This window comes from Tenrec ecaudatus, chromosome 6 (genome assembly GCF_050624435.1).
Source record: "Tenrec ecaudatus isolate mTenEca1 chromosome 6, mTenEca1.hap1, whole genome shotgun sequence".
NCBI classification, from domain to species: domain Eukaryota; kingdom Metazoa; phylum Chordata; class Mammalia; order Afrosoricida; family Tenrecidae; genus Tenrec; species Tenrec ecaudatus.
In genome coordinates, this window is record NC_134535.1 from 128,268,827 (window position 1) to 128,291,747 (window position 22,921).

The window sequence follows — 22,921 nt, forward strand, 5'->3', positions numbered from 1 at the left end:
AGAAAGGCCCATCCTTCTCCCTCAGAGCCTCTGGGGATTTCAGACTACTGACTCTAGATAGCAGTCCAGCACAAAACCACGGTGCCACCAGAGCTCCTTGTGGAAAGGCAGAGGGGGAAGGAAGAGCTTCCAGGAGATAGGATGACACAGGGAATGCAACAATGGCTCAGACATAAGAACATTTGAGGGGCTGGCGCAGGCTTGGGAGGTGCTCTGTTCGGTTGTACACAGAGTTCCTGTGAGTCAGAACCAACTCACTGGCACCTAACAGCAACAGCAACAACAACAACATAGCTTCAAGAAAGATTAGAGAACAGATCGTGTTCCCAATAGGATAGCTGTCGCCTGGCACAGTGGGCAGAGCACAAAGTTGGGCATCAGTGGGATCTGGCTTCTGATTAAGGCTCTGCTGGGCATACTGCTTAACTTCTCTAAGGCTAAGTTTCAGGAACAATTATGTCTATTTTATCATTGTTATGGGGATTGGGATAGGGCACAGACAGTACCTGGCACCGTGTGATACAGGTCTCATCACTTCCCCCATGCAAATAAATCAAACAACAAAGCCTCAACAAATCTTAAGAAATAATCACAACATTGAAAACACTCCCACTGGCTCAGAAACTGATTATCCAATTGCCTAAGATTTAAGGATCTGAATCCTTACCATTTTCGGTATTCCAAGGGCCTGCATTGTAACTGTTAAGCACAGCTCGGAAATGCGAGGAATGAAAGAGTTGACACAGACTGGAAACTCTACAGCAAAACCTTGTCCCTTTTTGAACTCATGAGGCAGAGCTCAAGGGGGCTTCCTCGAGATCTTCACTTGGTGCAAGAGGCTGAACTGCCCCAGTAGCCTTTCACCGAGAAGTTGTGTTCCAGACTCCATGCACCATCGCCCCGCCAATGAGAGGGCACACCCTGCCCAGTCTAAAGGACAGCCAACCTCCCTAAACTACTATGCAAAATCCATTTCACGCTTGTCTGCTCGGGGAAAAGAGTTGCTTGAATTGTTACCCAAATATAAAGAACTGGGATGGTTCTGGCCATGCCCTATACCTCATTAAGAACTTCAGTCTTGCCAGAACATGCAAATCTTTCCTTCCTCTAATTGGATGCTCCTTGTGGTCTGCTTATGGGCCACCCGTAGTAGACTGCATGTTTGTCACCTGTCTTTGTCCTTCCTGGAGCAGAGGCTCCTAAAGGTAAGGACCCCACTTTACACTTCCAGGCAGTGAGTACCCTAGGAAGACGTCCTTCAAGCCAGCCTGACCTAGGATCATCGGAGCGTGTCCCTACCTGCCCTATGGCTCTTTTCAATGATACAATTATTTCTTGATCCTTTTTATGGATGACTTTTGGGGTCTGTGCTCAGTCCACAGGCCTTTACTTAGAGGATATTTCTGTGTCATGATTAGGCCTTTAAAGCCGTCTTTGGCGAACTTGACCCAATCTTCTATCCTGCACAGCAAGCTGAATTAGGGTGGTGAGCCTCTGACTCAAGTTGGGGCAATCAGAAATTTGGAATCGGAGCCCTGGAAAAGTCACTTGGCAGACCTAAAACTGAGAGGTGATGGGCTGGGTGAACATTTTGCATCTCAACAAAGGGGCAGATGTAGCCAGACAGAGAGAAAGAGGAGAGGGCAGGAGAGATTGGGAGGAAGAGATTGAGAGAAAACGAGACGAAGTCTCGAGAATGAAGAGGCCCTAGTGCAATAGACACACAGAGAGCAGAAACCACATGTCTCTCAGAGCAAGAAGGTTCCAGGATCCTTATGAAATCTGAGGTGCAGCCTGATGATCGTTGCTGCCATGGGTTCCCCGAGAAGACACCGCATTCTCTGTGTTTGTCTGTTTGTTCTCCGACTACTGGTAGAAGTCTCATGGGGCAACTTCAGGGCTGTGTAGTGGATGGGATAAGCCTTTGCTTGTCGTCATCCAAGTGGCATGATGAGAGGACGGGCTAACATTTATGAGACCTCAACCATGTTCCAAACCAAGAGAGCGGCACGCTCTGTTTTATTTAGTCCTTCCAACCGTGCGAAGCTGTACCCACTACCACCCTTGGACGCTTCAGAAAATTCACTGACTCGGAGAGCTTAGCGCCAAGTTTACACAGCCAAGAAATGGGGGAGATGGGATTGCAAACTAGGCCGATGCACTGCAGAACCCCTATTTTTCCCTACAGTGACATAGCTAACAAAACAGCTGTCTGCCCAAGACAAGCTCCCACCACTGGATGGGCACTGTGCTCCATGCTCTTGCCCTTCTTGTCATTGTCTCCCCGGTGACATCTGCGTACACACTGCACTTGACCGAAGCGACTCTGTATCACGATCGCAGACGGAGTTCCCACTGCCACTCCTCCCCCTCTGTACCCGAAGCATCGGTTTTACGAGGGATACATTAAACAATGAATGCATGATTCCATGGGCTTGGAACTAAGGAGGGTCTTCATGGGGCAAGATCTCTAAGGAATCCCCCCAAAGAAGCAGAGGCACCAACAATTCAAGAAGCCGAAGCTATCACAGGAATCGCAGCCAGGGGATGGCGGAGACTGTGCCACAGGGGGAAAACTGGCCACGAGAACCACCAAGCAGCAGCTGCCGAGAGTTGGCACCTCTAAAGACGCAGCCCGCATCTATGACCAGGGCAACTGCAGCCCGAGGAAGGAGTGACCAGGCACCTGGGAAAGGACTTTGGGTATATTTCATAACGTCAAAGAGTGCGCGCATGGCATCCAAGGGGCGAGGAACTGGACATTGTAAGAGGACTCCTGGGCCAAGAGGACAGCAGAGAAGGGGGTGGGACACTGCCGCTTGTCTGGCCGTTGAGTAGATGGATGTGCCGCCAGGCCCACTGGGGTGCTCGAGGGGTAGTTTCATTTGGTAGAGAGACGCGAGCATGTGCAGGGCGTATAACGACCAGAGCGGCTGGAGACACGCAGCACAGGGCCTCGAACAGCTCATGGAAACATGCGATTGAAAGACAATGGACTTTTTCCACGACATTTTTAAGCCCCCTTCTAGGTGACTGGTCTCCACGAAGTGATGGACAAACCCCAGTGAAATAAACTCCGGTTTCCGGGCTGATATTTTTATTGGCATCATGCACACCCACTGTGAAGATTCTGGCCCACAGGCACACCTCACACATGAAAAGGCCTTGAGTCTGAGAGACTATATCATCAGAATATGCGATCGATCACTGGACTATACCATCAGAACCTGGTGGAGCAATATGTCATTATCCTTCTAACCCCCGAGATCACCTACTCGCTAAATAACAAGCTGGCTCAAAAGATCATGATTATCGCCCATAAATACACTACTACTTAAATAAAACCAACCACCTCCAGGAGACCAAATGCTCAACAAATTATTTTAAAGATACCTTAAGGAATGAGAAAGTAAGGGACAGGGAAACTAGACCCATGGGCATAGCACAACCAGAATGAAAAATCATGGAAATGTTCACTCCGTGTGAAGACGACAGCCAGTGTCAGGGAATTAATTGTGTAGAAATTATGGGCTAGGAGCTTAAGCTGCTGGGCACACCATCACTGGAGACATATTACAAAGACGATTCTAAAAAGGCATTGTTCCTCCTCCAAACTACAGGCGCGGCACTTCTTCACACTGCTTATAGGACCGCCTGCCAATTGCTCCCATAGAGATGACAGCCTGGAAAATCCAACGGGGCAGCTCAACAATGTCACCTGGGGGACCTTCTCGCAACAAAACCCCAGGTTATACAACAGAGTCTCTGGGTGGGTAGGACTCACACACCGCGTTCTGGGCTGTTACCCAAGCACTAGAAGCCCGAGTCCACCCTCAGGCAGCCCAGAAGACCACATGTGACCTGCTTCTGAAAAGCCCGCCATTGAAAAATCTACGGAGCACAGGCCTTCTCTGGCACACAGGGGCTCCCCGTGACCCAGGAATCCATCCAGAATTTGGGGTGGCTTGCGGGGTCTGGGTAATAGAAGGCTTCCCCAGCCTGACTAGGAGAATCGTCTTCCAAACAGAGCAATGAGGTATTGGCATCAACACGTATCTGTTGAAACCATAATAAAAAAAATCTGTAATGTGGAATTGGCAGAGCACTTTCTTACGCAGTCTCCCCCGTGGAACCCATAGTAACCGGGCGGAGCAGAGTTCGTTTATTATCCAAGTTCATAAGAAAAGAATCCACAGCTCCAAGAGGCTGGCCCATTAGTGATCGACAGGCTTGGAAATGGAACCTGGCCTTCTTGAACGGTGAGCTCCGTACCCCAGTGCACGGCAGGAAGGTTTGCACTTCTTCACCGATGTTCCAGAGACAGCCCGTGGGGCTTTGCTCCTTATACTCCTGTAAGCAGTCCTGTCATTGGAAGACCGCTCATAATTCCCCCCAAGTCGACAAGTCACGTTCCTCACGCTCTCATTGCCATACAGTGGCTAGCCTTCGACTTCCCCGCTTTGTGGTCCCTGGACAGTGCCCTGGTGTCTAAGTGCTGGGCTGATAACCAAACGGTTGACGGTTCGAACCCCGCAGCTGCTCCACAGGAGAAAGAAGGGGCAGTCTGCTTCGGTAAATATGTATAGCCTTGGAAACCCCACAGGATAGATTTCCTCTGTCCTACTCCACTCCTGGAAGGAACGACAACCTCAGAAACTCACAGGGGCAGCTTGACCCCGGTCCTCTAGGATAGCGATGAGTTGGCACCACCTCGGTGGCAGCGAGTCTGGGCATTTGGGGACAGGGTTGCTATGAGTAAGAGTGGGCTTGGATTTTTCTATTTCATTTTATCCCGTCTGAACACGCTAGACCACAAAATCATTTTTCCAGAGCCCAGAAATAAATACTTCTGCTCAGCTCTCAACCCCAGCATCCTCCAACACGACGGTCCTTTTATTAAGACGTTTTAAAAGGAGTCCTGCGGATGGCGGTAACTGGGTGAGTCTGGAGCTGGGGCAGGGAAGAGCTTGGTGAACCTAAGCATGCCCCCAGGTCCGTCCCCGGAGCACAGACAGAGGGCTAGCCCCACGGTGCTCTACTTCTGCTGCTGTTTGCAGGGCTTGTCTCTGTGCGGCACAATCCGCCTAGTGCTTTGAGCAGAACAGCACCGTCCTCAATTCAAAGCCATGTCACGCTCGGGTCTCCTCTCCAGCTCACCAACCCAGTCCGCACGTCCGAGAACATGGCTCACACATAGTCCCTAGACTACCCTCAGGACCGAGAAGTCCAGAGAACCCCAAATCCCAAACTCTTTTAAACAAGCAAGCCATGGGTGTAAGCCATCCGGCTCCAGCAAGCCTGACGTCCTGCATGGTAATATCTTTTGCAAAAATTATAAATGAGAAACCCAGGGATTGCAAGGATTCCATATGGGCCGCTGTACAATTCAAGAATCCATAGCTGGAGACGCGACTCTTTCAGACCGTATTTAACTTCATCAGCTCGGACATCGTAGCCTCCTTCTCTCGGCCCGCGATTCTCTTTGCAAGCTTTCTTGTCCACAAATGAGAACCTGCAAGGCAAAGAACTGGTTTCTCTAGAAAAAGCCAAGCCCCATTCTGGAAGACCGGTGGCCAGGACTGCGTTGCACAGAACACAGAGGGAAGAAAGGTGTTTTCTGTCTCACGGAGCCATCCATTCCAGAAATCACCAGCCGGAACCCATGGCTAACCCTATAACCCTAAGGCAAGGTGAGTTAGCTAAAGTTTATTGTGCCCACCTGGACGATAAACACACATGGGGTTAATTGAAGGCGGAGGAATACATGGCTCAGGGAACCTCGCCTTTCAAGTTCTCGGGTCTCTTGCTTTCTGATGGTCGGACCAGGGTGCAGCTGCCTTAGTCAGTTCCCTGTTTCAGCTGGCAAGGCTTGCTTCCTGCAATACATCCCTGAGGAGTAGCCGAATGGACCTACCCCGACGCAGCCCTGGGTGCTGGAGCAGCCGTGTGGAGACCCCTGCTAGGACTGAAATGCTTACACGCTCACTGATTTGGCTTTCCTCCTGTAGTCAGCATCATAGTGTGTGTTTTGTGAGATGGAGGAGGACTTTGTGGATTGGTATCAGACCTATGGGTTAATGTTGGATTTGTGGGCTTGGGAAGCACTGGGTTGGGATATTTCCTTGATGTGCACTCACCCTTTATATAAGACTCTCTCTGATACATATAAGTTTCTGTGGATTTGTTTCTCTAAAGTACCCAGGCCAACACACAAGGCATCTGACTGAGGTGCAAATTCCCCGGGAGAACCAGGGCAGGGAATGTGATCATCCAGAGACCACCAAGCCCTTGGCATTTGGAATGTCTCAGGAAAGTGCACACCCAGTCAGAGCAGCCTAGTATGCTACTTCCTGCCTCTGGGAGCTGTTGGGGGAACTAAATGAGATGGCACGTGTAACTATATCTGTGCCTAGCTCTGGGCTGCTAACCACAAGGTCAGTGGTTCAAATCCATCAGCTGCTCCGTGGGAGAAAGCTGAGGTTTTCTGCTCCAGTGGAGATTTACAGCCTCGGAAACCCACTGGGTCAGTGGGTTTCTGTCATATAGGGTCACTATGAGTCAGCATCGGCTCAATGGCGGTGCATCGGGTAGTTTTGTGAACGCATAGCTAATACCCCATGAGTCACCATAACCTTTTGGGCTGACCTCTTGGTCTTAATTGCACTGGCCCAGCTGGGAGCCACTGTTTGGATTGGACTTTTTTTTCTTTCTTTCTAGGCACCGTAAGGAGACAAAGTCGAGTCTATGACTGAGAAAACTTGTCCGCAGCCATCCAGTGATCACAGAGGCATTTTAAAACCTGGTGGATATGGAATAAACCAGTTCACGGGTAAGCAGAACCCTAGTAGCAAGTCATTATTTGACTTATCCTTCCCTATGCAACCTGGTCTTGCAAGGAATTCTACAGAGAGCCGCTACTGCCAGGCGAGACCCTGTGGGATTCAGTGATTCCTAGGTGAGTTGGAAATGCACGCACACACTTCACTCCGTGGTTTCATCTTTGAAGAGAGTTCTGCTGCCCGGGGATTGGAATCCCTCAGCTGTCCCCAGCCCATACGCGCCCCACCCCTGAACCCTAGCATCCGTCCGCAGTCCACTGTGAGCTTACAAAACGCCTATCAAACAAGAAACCCTTTCGGATGCAAGTCATGGTGACAGTTTCACATGGCCGGGAGGACTACTCCAGAAGCTTTTTTCTGTTTGAATCCTGAGTTCAATCAACTGAGGATGGAAATGGATAGAAGGGAAAAGGCTGGAGATCCCTATTGCCAACCAGCCCAAATTCCCAGCTGGCAGTTAGTTACTTAGTTCACCCTGCCTTTCCCACAGCCAGAATCACTTCCGGCAATGGAGGGTGGCAACCTCCCCGGTGGGGATAATCCTTTCAAGGTCAGCATTGATCAGTGCCACCCTGAGGTGCTGCTCTACCAGGTGCTGCCTTTACTTATTTGCTCCCGAAACACATTAATTCTTCCATCCCTCCAGTCATGCAGCCATCCGCTCTGTCATGGAAGAGCTGTTTGTTTAAAACCATTGCTCCCATTGCAGCCAGAATGATGTGCTAAAAAGTAAAATCCTGATGGTTCCCCTCCTCCCGAGTCTCCAATAGTTCCTAACCCCCTTGGGCTAAAGAAGCAACTCCTGGGTGACCCCTGCCTATAGCTCTACCACATCCCGCCTGGTCCCACCCTTGCTTTGTGTGCGCCAACAACCCTGAACTTCTTTGTACGCCCCCCTTAAGCACACTCTGCTTATTCTCACCTCAGGCCCTTTCCCCACGTTGCCTCCTCTGCCTGGAAATCTTTCCTCCCCATTTGCTCCTAATTTGACCCACGATTTCAAATGTCATCACAGGGCATCATAACATCTCCAGCCCTCTCGTGGGCATGACTCCATGCATACTGCCCGGCCCTGAGGGTCTCCATCTACACTGGTTGGTCTTGGAAGTGTTTCCTTTTCTATGTCCACCCGAGCCCCTGCTCGCTACCTCCCCCTGGACAACAGTCACTGACACCATCATGCCACCGGATTCCCTCTCCAGCCCACAACCTTGTTTTTGTCTCTTTGCTGAACCCTGACTTTCTCTAACAGCTCTGTCCTTCACGGTGCCTGTCAAACAGGCCCCCCAAAGAACTCAGGGGCCTCGCTGCAGACAGACGGTAACTTTAGACAGCAGCCCCTAAAGGAGATGTAAACACTGAAGGAGGGAGTGGGGAGAACTATTCCTGATTCGTGCCAACAGCCAAAAAAGAAAGAAGAGAAATGTCAGAGGATTAGAGTGACGAGCTGAGATCTCTCTACCAGTCACCCAACCCAAATTCAACTTGATTTCCTAGACTTCCTAATAGACCACAATCTGAAATATCTTTCCTGTGCATATTCTCTCTCGTGTGTGTGCACACACACATCAAGAGACAACATGAAGTAACCACATGATAGAGCCAGTCTGTCTGGGTGATCACTGAAGTGTTTAAGAGAGAAATGGAGAATGAAAGAATAGTGAAAAACTCTCTTCCGGTCTCACTCCATAGCTGCCAACACATCTCAGATATTAAAATCAAACAAGTCAGGTCAAGCAGAAGCCCTTCATGGAATCAACTGTAGAATGCCTTCCAACGGGAAGGTGTCTAAAGAGTTAAGCTAGGAGTCACACCCTGATACAAGTATGCAATCTCTTCTGGGGGGAATCACCTTGAACTCCAGCACCCCGCAGATAAGATCTCCAGAAGGAGAGTTCAGAAGCTATATGGCAGACGCTCCACAACACCCTTGCTGTGAGAGTAACTGTCACATGGAGGTGCCCGTCCCGGCACAGATTCCCAGGGGGATCCTAGGCCTCCGACCTCACTGCTCTTGGACTTGTTGGAAACCAGGCATCTCCTTAGCACCTCTCGTGCAAGTGAGTCAACAATACAGTGCAGGGGCTGGGAGAGCCCTTAATAAAAAGCCCAACCAAAAGCTTCCCGTGAGAGACCCGTGGCTGAAGACTCCAGGTCAGTGGACAGGACCAGGACTGAAGTTCAGGCCTTCTGGGCCTCGGACAGACCCTGGTTTAGAGGTGATGTCAGGACCTCCCGGCTCAGTTTAGGTCAAGCTGCTCGTGCGTTCCACCCCAGTTGACAAAGAGTCCTCCTGTCTCTCCACTCCAATACCATCCGTAATCCCTGCCAACCATCAAACATGCACTGTCACAACCGGCCTGGACTCCCCACTAGATGAGGGGTCTTGAAGGCATCCAGGAAAACAGTGGCCATGGAGTTGGTGGCAGCTCACAGTGACCCCACGGGTGTCACAGCAGACCTGGCTTTCCAGGGATTTCAAAGGCTGATTTGTCAGAAGTTCGTGACCAGGGCTTTCCCTTCAAGGCTCCCGTGGGTGGGCTTGAACCTCCGACCTTTCCATGACCCATCAAAGACATCATGGTTTGTACCACCCAGGGACTCTCTTGGAGGCATTCCTTTCAGCATTCCACTGGAACTAGCATGCTACTGAGGCAGTGTCAGAAAAGGCAAGGAGGTCCCCTGGAAATAAGTTCCTCTTTCAGCAGATAAGGAAAATATGTAACAGATGAATTGCCTTCTCTTTCTTAACTTTTGATTCCAAGCGCTATAGAAATGACTTAAAACAAACAACAACAAAAACATAGATCCGGTGTCTATTTCTCCTGGTGCCTGGGCCAATGAGAAATGAGATGTGGCAAAACAAAGCCCAGGAGTGTGCTGAGCAGGCAGGACTCAGAGGACAGAAGTGGACAGTAGATGGCAGTCTGTCACTGCACCAGAAGTGGTCACAGAGGCTACTCCCAGCTCAGAGGGCAAGAAGATTTCAGGGTCCTAGATGTAACTTTCCCTCAGTGCTGGCTCCGTGGAAACTTAGGTGACACAGTGGTTAAGTATTAACATGCAAATGGAAAGGTTGGAGGTTCAAAGCCACCCAGGAGCTCCACGCAGCCTCGGAAAGATGGTGGCACTGTTCTACTTTATTACATGGGATCAATCTGAGACAAGACTCACTTGACCCCGTACCACCTGACAACAGCATGACACTGGGCGGCACCCTGGTCAAGCACTGGACTACTGACTATAAAGTCGGTAGTTCAAACCCACCAGCCACTCTGCAGGAGAAACAATCAGACATTCTGTTACTAGGCTGAGGGAAGCCCTGTGGGGGCAATGCTGCTTTGTTCTAGAAGGTTTCTGCAATGGACAATTGAACTGATGACAAACGACAACAATGGACAAAGATGTTTCTCCAAGGTAGACTGAGAACACACAAAACTCCTGAGCCTCAACATTTGTTTAACATGCATCTTCCCAAACATCTCACCACGAAGAAGAAGGTAGGCCCCACATGCTAAGAGGCCTAGACTCTATTGCTGTGGACTTGAGCCAGGCTTCCTGTAGGACTGAGTTGTTATGGACTAATCAGCTAGCTCCTGAGTTCAGAGGGACCTCCATCTTCCTCAACCACACCCAAATCAGCACCTCCTCTTGGACCTCTGCACTCTACCTCTCCCTTAAATGAATCCTGCCTGTCTGGCTCTGTGATAGGTAGGTTTATTGTGCCAACCTGGCCAATAGGAACATGTGGGATTAATCAGGTTGCAGTTTGATTGGAGGGCAAAGAGATAAATGGCTCTGCAAGGCCCTCCCCTCTCTCACTCTCTGGTGTTAGAGTGGGGCATGATGATGCTTTAGCTAGTTCTCTACCTCAACCTGTGAGCTACACTACCTGTGGGCCAAGCCAACCCATGGATCATGTCGCTAGAGCTTGAGGCTCCTTTGAGACCTGCTTTGCCACGCTGCTTGTGTGTACATAGCTTGAGGCTAGTGGATTCTGTTGCGTAGCATTGCTTGCATTTGATATCCCATCCAGGCCTGCTTCGCTAAGCTCCCAAGCTACTGACTGTTGGTGACCCACTCTCCTGTTTGCTGCCTGTGGGAAAACTCTGCTTGCCTTGCCCTCCACTGTCTGCTTCCTTGACCTTGGATGTGGCAGCCCACTTGAGTTGAGGGATTTCTAGTATATTAATTGTTCCATAGAACTGAACCCTCTGTTCTGCTGTGTGGACTAATTAGCTGTTATATTCCTTCATGCTGTATAAACCGCTTTTTCTCTATCTATCTATAATCATAAGTGTCCTGGTTTTATTTCTCTAGAGAACTCAGTCTAACAGTCTCCCTCACCAGTGTCTAGCCCATGAAGCCTGGGCCACGCCATGTCTGCAGCCTAACTTGGTCAGCTTACCACATTACTAGCTGTGTGATTCTGAGCAAATTACTTTCCCACCATGGAACCTGCATCCTCTTCTGGAAAAGGATGGAGTCAGGCTTAGTAGATGGTCAACAAGGTCAGGCCAACACAAAAGCTGGTACTTATCAGCCACCCAAAGGATGCTCACTGTAAATTCTTTTTTAAATGTGCTTTGAGCTACTTTCTGGACTCATGAGAGGGTTTGCTCCATGTACAATGGTACCCAATTCTGTTTGGACCATGTGCCCAAATTTGCAGAAGACTTAGGGATGGTAAGACACAGGGATGGGAGCATCTCAGAAAAGAACAAGGGCAGTGGGAAGTGTCCTGAGACAGAGCAAAGAGGACAGGCAGAGGATATGACTATGGAATTCTTCTCATGTCAGTGACCAGCCAGCTCCTGAGTCAAGAGGGCCTTCCAGCCTCCTCCGCCACATCAGCACTAGCCCCTCAGCTCAGGAGCCTGCCTCCTGGCTCACACTCACATCTACCACCTTAAATGGACTGTGTCTCTCTGACCTCTCCCTCACCCAGTCTCCTAGGACTCTCCTATGACCACTGGTCTGTCAGAACTAGCTGACGCTTCGTCGTGCACTTATTCACCCAACACATTTCAATGCCAGACGCTGTTAAAGGTGTTGGGGGACACGGAGATAAAAAGACCAGATTCCTTTCTTACTGGGCTCATATTCTAGTGAGAACCGAGGAATGCAAATAAAACACAGGCTGCTGGAGTGGTGTGGCATAAGGAGCCCAGGCTCCCTTGGGGAAGACGGAAAGGCATCCAGGGTTGGCAGTGGTTAGGCAAAGATGGGAAGAATCGTTCCGGGCTCATCAACAAGTCAGCAGGGGAGAATAGTCTAAATACAGAAGACACACAGACTGTCTCTTCCAATCACCTCCATGTCAAGAGCACATATATCTCGCTGACACCTTGTTCTACGGAAGACATTTCTGTCTACATAAAGCTCCTTGGGGCAACCCCTTCTCCATCTGTCTCTCATCCATCTATCCATCCAAATTTCTTTTTTTTCTTTTTAAAAATAGCTTTATTAGCAGATAATTCACCTATAATACAATCATATTTAAAAAATTGTGTCATCATCACAATTGATTTCATATCACTTTCGTCTTGTATTCCTGGTTATCTCCATGTCAAGCACATTTGTACATTTGTTGCCATCATCCTTTTCAAAACATTTTCTTTCAACTTGAGCCCTTGGGATCATCAGCTCCTCATTTTTTCCCTCCCTCTCCCTCCCTCATGAACCCTTGATAATTTATAAACTATTAGCATTTTCCTATCTTACACCGACCGCTACCTCCCTTCACCCACTAGACCCCAATTCCCACAGTTGAATGATGAGGCAGGAAAGGTTTCGGAGGCCATCCAAGCCAGTAGCTCCTCACCCTCTGCTTTACCAGATGAGGAGTGAGACCTGGCATCCTGCAGGTACGCCACCCCCCACCCCCACCCACAAACTGTAGTCTGCTTCCGGTAACATGCGGAGTGGCATCTGGTCTCTTGCTCAGAGTTCAAGATCTTTCTGATGTAGCTGACTGAATTCAGTTACCCACAGTTTCATCCCACATCAGCCTCTCCTTCGACTGCCACAAATCCGGCAAGCTGGTTTCTTCAGCACTTTATAAACAAGCACTCATCCATATGCTCAACAACTTATCTGGCATCACATAACTTAATTTCCTCCTCCACATTTCTGTACACAAGTCCTCCAAGCTGCGAGCCCCAGACATGGGGCACCATGAGGCTTAGAGAGCAGAACCTCAGAACTTCTGAATTCTAACAACTGGTATGTCCTTGGTGACCACCTACTTACTGAGCCTGATACAATCGACTCCCTCCTCTTCTAGAAGAGGAAGCAGGTCTATGGTGGGGAAGTCATTTGTACAGAGTCACACAGCCAGCTTGCATCCTGTGCTGAGAGAAAGGTAGTCAGCTGACCCAAGTAGGGAGCTGAGTGATCAGAGACCTGGGCTCAATCCTGATCACGGAACCCATCTGATGGGTAAACGGGTCACTGTCCAGAGCCTCTGCGTTCTTCTTGAGGGCAATAAAGGCAGGGAGCAAGCCCTCCGCCCTATCAGAAACAGGTCCGAGAGACACAGGAGGGAATAATCCCAGACGGAAAACTCCAAACATATTCCCTTAGGAATAATTTGGAGCCAGAGAGGGAGAATATTTTTAAATGTTCCAAAAACATGTAAAAACTGGAGACATGGGGGTGGAGGTGGGGTTGATAAATTGTAGGAATTTGGCTGTCATCCAGAAGAAGGCCTGGTTGCACAGTGGTTAAGCACTTGGCTGCTGAGACTGTGAAGCAGAGGGTGGAGCTGTTCAGCAGGAGAAAGATCGGGCACTCTGCGTCCGTACAGATGATGCCAGTCCCGGACAGTCTAAGGAGCAGGTCTACTGTGTCCCCCGGGTTGCCGTGCATTGGAATCGACTCCATGGTGTTGGGCTTGGAGCTGTTGTGAAAACCAAACTAAACCCACATCCCAAAAAAGCAGGGCTATATTCTCCGCAAAAAGGGGGCAAAAAGTATCATCCTCCATCGGAAAAGTTGTTTTTAAAAATAATAAGCACCTATTTTTCTGAGTTGCTACAAGGCAACAGGCTTTAGGTCAATGTACAATGCACACATTGCAAAGACCTCTGAAGAGAATAGCGTGTCCTCTCATGAATTGGCTTGGAAAGCATCTGGTAGTGGTGGCGGCGAGGTCCATGGTGACAGAAAAAGACCTCTGGTCACACTTTTCAAAGAATGACACAGAACAAAGGGCCAAGGCTGAGCTGCACGGATCTATGGCTACTTGGTTCTTCGGCACACCATCTCTGGGGACCCTAGTCATCTGCAGCCACCCCTACCGACTTGTCAGCAAGAGACCTACCTTAACTTGGGCAGCAGTTAAAAATGGAAGTTCATTTGTAGGCGCTTCCTAACCTACTAGGGAAAGTCATTTTCCAGATTCTGAAAGACAAACTCAAGTTCCTTTTTTCATGTTGACTTTGTGCAAGCCTCATCCCAGGGCTCAAGAATGATGGGACCCACCACCTCTTGTGGGCGTGTGGATCCAAACCAGATGTCCAGCGCCAATGTAACAGAGTTTACAAGGAGGCAAATGTGGCTTAAATCAATACCCCCATTCTGGAAGGGCAGCTTCTCTTGTCACAGAACGGAAAGGCAAGGGGGCGGGTGGTTGGAAGTTCAGGCAGATCTCACACCTGCTTGCCAGCAGGTGTGTAGAAAACCTAAACATTTGTCTTGTACATTAAAAGGAAACTTCCAGTGCAGCAGGTTGCCCCGTGAAGCGACAGAGGTTTTAGAAGGCGATCAGACCAGCCCCCATCTGGATGCCATCCTGGAACACAAACATCAGAATCTAAACGACTGGCAGGTGGTGGAAGATTCGGGATGGTCACAGGCCTCAGGAGGGCAAGTCAGTTCATCAGCCTCTGGCTGTTGACATGAGCCTATCACTTCACCTCATGCAGCCTCCACTTCCCTGTCTAAATGGGATTACTTTGAGCAGTGAGATAATGTCAGGTAGTAACAATACCTGGCACTCCAGAAGTTTCCCACTGTTGACTATCACCACTACTACCATCACCATATCACCATCATCCTCTTAAAAGGATGTGTTCATCTAAGTCAGAAGTACTGATACTGAAAGGTACTCACATGGAAGCTAGATGGTTAGCACCAGGAACACCAGAAAGGCAAACCCAAGCCCTTTCCATTAGGGACACACTGTTCAGACTAGGCGAAACATTACGAGTATTCTTAGTCAAAACGAAATATGATGGCAAATTCCTTACATGCCTTTCTCCGTTGACTCAGCTGTTTCCCAAAGAAAAAAGCCAGAGCTCTTGAAGGATGTGCCAAGATGTCCTCCAAGCAAGGCATGTCAGTACTGATCAAGGAGGAGGGTAGAGGCCTTCTTAGCCAAGCCCTTCAGTTACAGACGGAGACTAAAGCCCCGAGGACACTCACAGGATCACAGAGCCACAGCTTATTTCAACCAGTTCTTGGGCCTGGTCCTCAACCTCCAACTTTTCAGGCTTTTTTGCCCACTCTGCTGAAGATCATTTTGGACTGGGACCTGGGGAGATCAACAAGTAGCCTTTTGTTCCTACAATGCAGTCCCTGGATTCAATATCATCTTAATCATTTCAAAATCTCACTTTTAATCACTCAAAATCTCACTTTTAAAATGGGGATATAAAACATAATATATTTTTTCTGGGGATATTGTTAGAAAGTGAGCAATCTGAATGAGTGCAGAATGGGGACCCAAGACCCATCTCTAGGCAACAGAAGGGTCGCAGGGAGGAGATGAGCCAGTCAGGGTTCAGGGTAGCAATGATGAAACATACAACGTTCCTCTAGTTCCTAAATGCTTCCGCCCCACCATCCCCCCAACTACCATGATCCCACTTCTGCCTTACAAATCTGGCTAGACCAGAGGATGAACAGATAGGAACTGGTACAGATAGGAACTGGAAACACAGTGAATCCAGGGTGGATGATCCCTTCAGGACCAGTGATGAGAGTGGCGATACTAGGAGGGTGGAGGGAAGGTGGGGTAGAAAGGGGGGACTGATTATAAGAATCTACATATAACCTCCTCCCTGGGGATAGACAACAAAAAAGTGGGTGAAGGGAGATGTCGGACAGTGTAAGACATGACAAAATAATAATTTGTAAATTATCAAGGGCTCATGAGGGAGGGGGAGTCAGGGAGGGAGGGGGAAAGTGAGGAGCTGATACCAAGGGCTCAAGCAGAAAGCAAATGTTTTGAGAATGATGATGGCAACAACTGTACAAATGTGCTTGACACAATGGATGTATATATGGATTGTGGTAAGAGTTGTACGAGCCCCCAATAAAATGATTTTTTTAAAAAAGAAAGTGAGCAATCACAATAGACCACACCACAAATTTCACTAGGGAATCTGTCCTCCACCTAAACCACTGTTCTTGTGAGGACTTCCGGAGCTACAGCCAGCTATCAGTAGTCCCAATTAAGACTTTGAGAACCATGGCAGTGACAAGGACATCTAACAGCAAATTCATTATGGCCATGGGGCGGGGAGGGGGTAGGAGGGGAGGTCACCTGCAATCTCCAGTCTCTGGCTTCTTTAGGTAGACTGAAAGGTTGAGCGATGAAAGATTGTTATCCACACACCAAGAACTTTTAAAATTTCAGGTCAACTGCATGTGCTCCCGTAGATTCTGCAAATGTTTGTCTAATCTTGCACTTCATTGAGATCTGTCCAGGTAAAGGTACGGTACCATTTACCCTGGTCCCATGGTAGTCCCATGGTCTACCCTTCCAGGCCCCTGGGTAGCATACGTATGTGGTTTGCACTCAAATGAATTATAAAAAAGTTGACAGAATCAATCCAGCAGCATCTTGGACCCAAAGCCTGGCCATCAACTTCCCCCCAAAGCAGCTATTGAAACCTCTGTGGAGTGCAGGTCAAGTCTGACACACATGGTAGCATCTTCAGTTGGAATGGCTCAAAGGCAACGAAGTTTTCTGTTTGCGTTTGTTGGTTTGGTTTGATATACAGTATCCAGTTTCTCCTATCTGGTGAGCACACAGGATGAACCCATGGCCCATAGGATGAGAATGCCATCTGCCATCAAGCACTCTGTACCTGCCACCCACAACATCAGCTCTCTGAGTGCTCCTGCTGACCCAGGGTAGCTTCCATACCCCCGGGCGCTCCAGCACGCTCTAGAGCGTGCACATATCCCACAGGCCCGGCACAAAGTCCACCCCCTGGCCTTATCGCCAACACCACTCAAGACTCGGGTGAGTGAACAGCGAAGGACTTACTGGGTCCTTCTCCAACATATTCCATGTTAAATAAAACAGAATCAAAAACCTTAGCAGCAGCCATTTGTTCAGCATCTCCAACCCCAGAAGCTACCTGCCTCGTTGATGAGGAAACCAGCAGCCGGTGAGCTCTTGAAGCGGGGGTGGGAGGGGTCGAGATTTTCTGTGTTGCCTGGAGTCCTCTCCCGTTCCCAGTCAACAGGAGGATTTGCACCGTCTCTCACCCAGGTGCTCGCACTGAAACTGGCAAGGAAAAGTTTGGAGGAGCCTGCAGAGGACGCTGTCCGCTCCATTGGTGAACGTGGGGGTGAGGGGCAAGGAGGGTATGGGGAGGAGAGGCCAGGACATCTGAAACATCTGGGAGTGGAACTGCGGAGATGGGGAATGTGATGTAATTGAATTCTGCTGGCCTGGCCTGCCCAGGGAATGTGAGACCCATCAGCAGCGACCTCTTCCAATCAACTTAATTGGCCCAATCTCGCCAAGAAAAGCAACAAAACGGGTTTAGTGCCTCATGGAAATCTCTCAGCTCCTGCCGATTTATGGCCACTGGACCCAAGGATGGCACCTTACTCTGAGCAAGGAGTTGACAGCACTTACTAACTGCTGGGAGGCCTCAGAAGTATTGGTGGCATTCCTTGTGACTCTCTGTGTCTGTGTCTGGGAAAAGCGGCTCTCCCATTGACTTGACTGGATACACGGCATTTACAGACCCAAAGGCCATGCACGCCTCTTACCAGGTCAATTCTTCCTGGCTAGCATTCCACAATTGAGAAAAAACAAGCCTCAATGGAAACCCGGGCCGCCCGGCCTTTACTCCTCTTATTCAGATGGAGCCTGCTCCAAGGACTCAAAGTCATTCTCAAAGTCCCATCTGTGTTGCCCTGCCGTGCACACTACTGAACTTAAAGAACAGCGAAGCATTTGCCTCTGTTCGTAACACCGATCCCTGGACCATCTTCCTCTGGAATAATCCAAAGGTCTTCTGTGGATCCAGAGTGGTACCAACCACGTTTGGCTACCTCCATGGTATGGAGGAGTAAACTTAGACAATTTCAGAAAGTTCTGTTTATATAGTGACTTGCGGACCCCAAGACTGTTTGACCAGCTTCCATTGTCAAGGGGAAAAGGTAGGGACTCCATTTGTACAATGCTTTAGACATCAAGCAGCACATGTGTTCCATTAGGCTTCCTGTGTGAGCAAAACATTGTGCTCCTAAAGCCCCAGCCCCCGCCCCACCTTCCTATCGGGGTGGGGAGGGGGGGAAGAGGTGTAAACTTTTCTCCTCCTCGGCACACCATTGGACACAGCACCATTTAACCAAAAAAAGAGAAATAGAGGGTCAGCATGATTCGATAACTTCCTAAAGCCAGGCTACTTTAAAGTGTCCGAACTGAACGAGAATACCCAATAAACAAGAGCAACAGTGCAGACTCACTGCCACGGAGTCGATGCCGACTCACCATGACCCCGAGGAAACACCGTTGAACTTCCCTGTGAGTTTCCAAGACGGTGACTGTTTGCAGGAGTAAGAAGGCCTGTCTTTCCCCAGAGGGGTGGCTGGTGGGTTGGAACAGCTGACCTTGGGGGTCCTAGCCCAAATCGTAACTGCTCCACCACCGGAGCTCCTGCTAGAACCCCACTCGGCATTTCCCAATCAGGAGTGTCCATTTCACCACACTGTCCTCAAAACAATTTGCCGCCAGATTTTCTGAAAACAACCAACTATCTCTATGGCTATTTCTGAACGAAGTCTCCTAGACTCTCAAGACAGTATGAGTATAACTTCGTGGATTCAGAAATGGCATCAGTCATAAGATGATTCCCTCCCGTGGGGAGAGCCTTATAAGATGGGTTTCTCCATTATCTGGTCCAGCCGAGCAGGTGCATGCATCACAAAGCATGCTCTGACCCTCACCCTGATTCGATTGCCTCAGAGTCCACTGCAGGGCAAATCTTTCATTTTTCCTCAACCCCCAAAGGCAACACCAAATTCTTCCCCAAACTACCTGTCTGTTAGGTGCCTGGAGGTTGGTTCTGGCTCTCAGCCACCCCACGGACAGCAGAAGGAACCACTACCTGGCCCTGCCCCATCCTCACAACCTTGCTGGTGTTGGAGCCCACTGCTGCAGCCTCGGTGCTGGTCCATCTTTGATCTACACCTTTGTCACACCTGAGTCTGCAAGACGATTTTCCGCCTTCTTCACAAAGAGTCCCTTCCAATCCTTTGAAAACATGTCTGCCCCATCATTTCACAAAAGCTCGACCATATACCCCTCCTACCTCCCAGCCAGCTTCCTTCGTTACTTTACCCCAGCTCGGCAGCATGTGAGCGCGTTCACACACTCATGTGTGCACGCACACACACATTGGAGCACACATATGAAGCTAGTGGACCAGCAAACGAAGATTCACAAACACTCTCGACCTGCATCTTCCTGGATCACCATGTTCTGCACCTCCAGCCACACAAGGCACGTCTTCGTTGCTATTGGTGAGGAGGTATTAACGACACCTTCTCAGAAATTCAGTGCTGCAATGCATAGAGGGCAACCACTCTACAAGGACCATCCAACACCACCACCACCACCCCCCGCACGCAAATCTGCCCATCATGCCTATCTTTATGCTCCGTTCTTACGAAACCACAGATGTATTTCAAGCCAGCTTCTCTTTAGCCCCCAAGCCCCACAAACCTCTCCAGAAACTGAATTACAGACCTTGAAGAAACCTCAGCCAGCACGAAACTCTTCCTTCTTCCTCCTGGCAAAATTGTAGCAGTCAGCTGAACCCCATGAAGGAATTTTTCCAGGGCATGGTGCCATGTTCCAGTACCAGCCCCGAGCAGAGAATCCAGTGGGCATTCCATAAATTTTAATTAATAATCAATATTAATTGGTGACAGTGAATTCCCTTGTTAAGTAGGAAACCCATTTTACGTGATAAACCTGTGTCCTTGCCCTCAGGCAAGCGGACTAGCTTCCTAGGCTCACTGCTATCTGCAGCGCAAGCACTTGCCTCTGGGTCACCCAGTGCCAACACACCCTTTGTTTGTAAGCCTTCTCCAAGCCCCACCTGTCTGGAAAAGGAAGCAAACCCAAAAGGCAAACACACACCTAGCACCGCTGTCTACACTACAAAGACCAAGTCTCTCCATCAAGATGACCGAAGCCCCCACTTTTCTATTTTCCACACCCCGGAATACCTCCCCGGCCAACCCTGGGCCAAATTTCCCAGCGCACGCTCATAATAAAGTTCACACTCTGTTTTCCTCAGAGGTGATCCGTCCCCGCCCCACACACACATCCCCTTGGCAATCCATAGGCACCCCATTTTTCACACAGCCGCCCTCCCACGCCACATCCACTCCCTGCGTCCTTGCACGCGCACGCAGGAGCCATCTGTCTCCCTGAGCGGCACCTCCACTGCGTTGACGCTCTTCCAGGCACACATTTCCCATCAGCTACACCTATGTTCCCACACGCTCTTCACACATATGCTCATCCCACTGGCACCTTGGAAACATACCCTTGCATGCATGCACAGGACGCATGAAACAGCTCCTCCGGCTCCTCTGCTCTCCTCCCACCCACTTTCCAGAGCAAGAGCAGTTCACTGTCTCCCTCCGCTGGAAAGCAGACCCCTGCTCACTGGGAACCAGTCTCCACTGGCAGCCACAAGTCCTCACCAAGGGCCACACGCCCTCCAGCCGGCTGTCTTCACAACGCTCTCACACTCCCAGCCCCACACCCCGTCTAGGTGTCCATGGGGCTGTGGTTGGGTTTGATCTCCTGAATGCCACCCCTCAAAGGTCTTTGTACAGTAAGTCAAGAAGACACGGTGGGTGGGAGTAGGGAGGGCAGGCTATGCTGGTGAATTTCTTCTTCTTCTTTGAGAGAGGAGCCATTGAAAAGTTCCCTCTAGGTTACCACTAGGCTCCCTTCCTGACCAAAAGCGTGGAGGCTTTTCTGGCTTGCTGCTGGGCTGCAGGATGGGAGCCGGCAGCCCTCCACGAAAACGCCGGTCTCCAGCTAGGCTGGCTTCAGTAATCAGACTGTTAAGAACAACAAACCAGCCCCCTTTCATTCTCTCCTCCCCTCCCCGCCGCCGCCGCCGCCGCCGCCCAGCTTCACACACATAAACAAGTCCACAGGAGCACAGTCTCCCAAGCCCCCTCGCATGGAGCTCAGCGCCCTGGCTGCATCCTGGGAGTCACCTGGACTCGGATCCTGAGCCTGCCGCCTGCCGTCCAGGGGCGCCGTCTTGCTCGGTGGACTGGAATTGCGCTGGACCAACGGATCCAAGGAAAGGATCCTCTCTGGTCCGGGGACCTCAACCCGTCCCATGCCCCTTCACAGCTCAGGGCATCTGTGGCGCATCCGAAAAGACGCTGCACTGCCCAGCCAGGCACCTACTCTGGCGGACACCACCCCGCCCTGCCCTGCCTGCGCCCCGCGGCCAGCCGGCACCTACTGTCCAGAGCCTGCCTGCTTGCTGCTCCCGAGGGTCCCGGATCGCATGAGGAGCAGATTTCTTGGCGGCAATGGAGCAATCTGGCCCGCTGGGGTCCTCTTAACCCAGACGAGGAGGAGGCTTCGTGGGCGCCTGGGTTTCTCAGCCTCCCTACACCCGTGCCTCAAGTTCCCAGAACCGGCTCCGGGACCCGCAAGACAATCCCCACCCCCACCCTCACGGCCCAAGTGCCCGCCACTTGCCCGCCAAGTCCCAGATGTGCGGACAGCGGGCAGAGCCCCCCCATCTGCGTGGAGTCCCTGGGAGAGTAGCCGCGGAGTAGACGCGCGCAGGTAACCCTGCACGGGACGAGCACTCCCAACTCCCAGGGAAGGGAAGCCACCTTCGTGGTCTCAGGCTCGGCGTCCCCTCCCCCAGCCCACGCCTGGGGCCACGGTTGGGGGGAGGCGAGCCCAGAGGCCCCGCGTCCAAATGAGCAGGGTGCGGGGCGCGTGCCGGGCTGCACCCTCGCCTCTTCCCAGCCGCGCTCAGCCAACCACCCCTTTTGTTACCGGGGAGGGGAGTGTTTGGGGGACCGGAGGAACCTTCTCGGGAGGGACAGGAGTGCGTTGGGGGGAAGCAGCTCAGCTGAATACCTTTCCTGCCCTTCCGTCGTCCCCATTTCCCCTCTCCTCCACCCCACCCCCCATTTCTAATGCCGGTCCCTTAAACCTGATCACTTTCCCAGACTGAGGGCCGCAGAGTCCCCAGCCGCCCGGGCCTTTGCAGGAGGAGGTGGGGAGGGGTGTCAGTGCGTGCAAGGCCGTGCGTGTTGGGGGGTGGTCCGGGGCGCCCCAGGCTCTGCATACCCCAGCGCAAACTTCCGAGCGGCGGGCGCCATGGGGGTGGGGGTGGGGCGGGTGCAGAGTTGGGGGGCAGGCTTGCTCTCCCGGTTCCCCCCACCCCCGGGCCGGTCCCGGGGAAAACCACTTCCACGAGCCCCCCCACCCCGGGCCCGAACCTGCCCAGTCCGCGGGCGCGCTGCCCCTTACCGTGGCTGAAGTAACCATGGCATCCGCGTGGCTGTTTCCAGGGACGTCGACATGAAGAGAAAGGTGGACACCAGCTCGGTCATTCAAAGTCCCCCACCCTGCCGCCGCCGCCACCCAGCCGGGGAAAGGGGGGAGGAAGAAAGAGAGCGAAGGGCCGAAAGTGGTCGCGCTGGGCTCTCGGGCGCGGGCCGCGCGCGGAGCTCTTCCGTAGGGAGAGGAGCCTTCAACTCTGCGTCCCGCGAACCTAATCTGCGCGGTTATAACCAGCCAACCCGGCCAGATGGCTCTGCGCTCAGCG

The 22,921-nt window shown here is 51.0% G+C and overlaps 1 protein-coding gene across 1 annotated transcript in view; it reads right to left on the reverse strand.

Moving 5' to 3' along the window:
- The window catches only part of NTF3 (neurotrophin 3), an 82,472-nt gene extending 59,589 nt beyond the window's left edge, over positions 1 to 22,883 (reverse strand). The window contains exon 1 of the mRNA XM_075553138.1: positions 22,624 to 22,883. Coding sequence (XP_075409253.1) covers positions 22,624 to 22,641 — 18 coding nt within the window. The 5' untranslated portion in view covers positions 22,642 to 22,883. The remainder of the gene's footprint in view (positions 1 to 22,623) is intronic.
- Between the last annotated feature and the right edge of the window lie 38 nt (positions 22,884 to 22,921).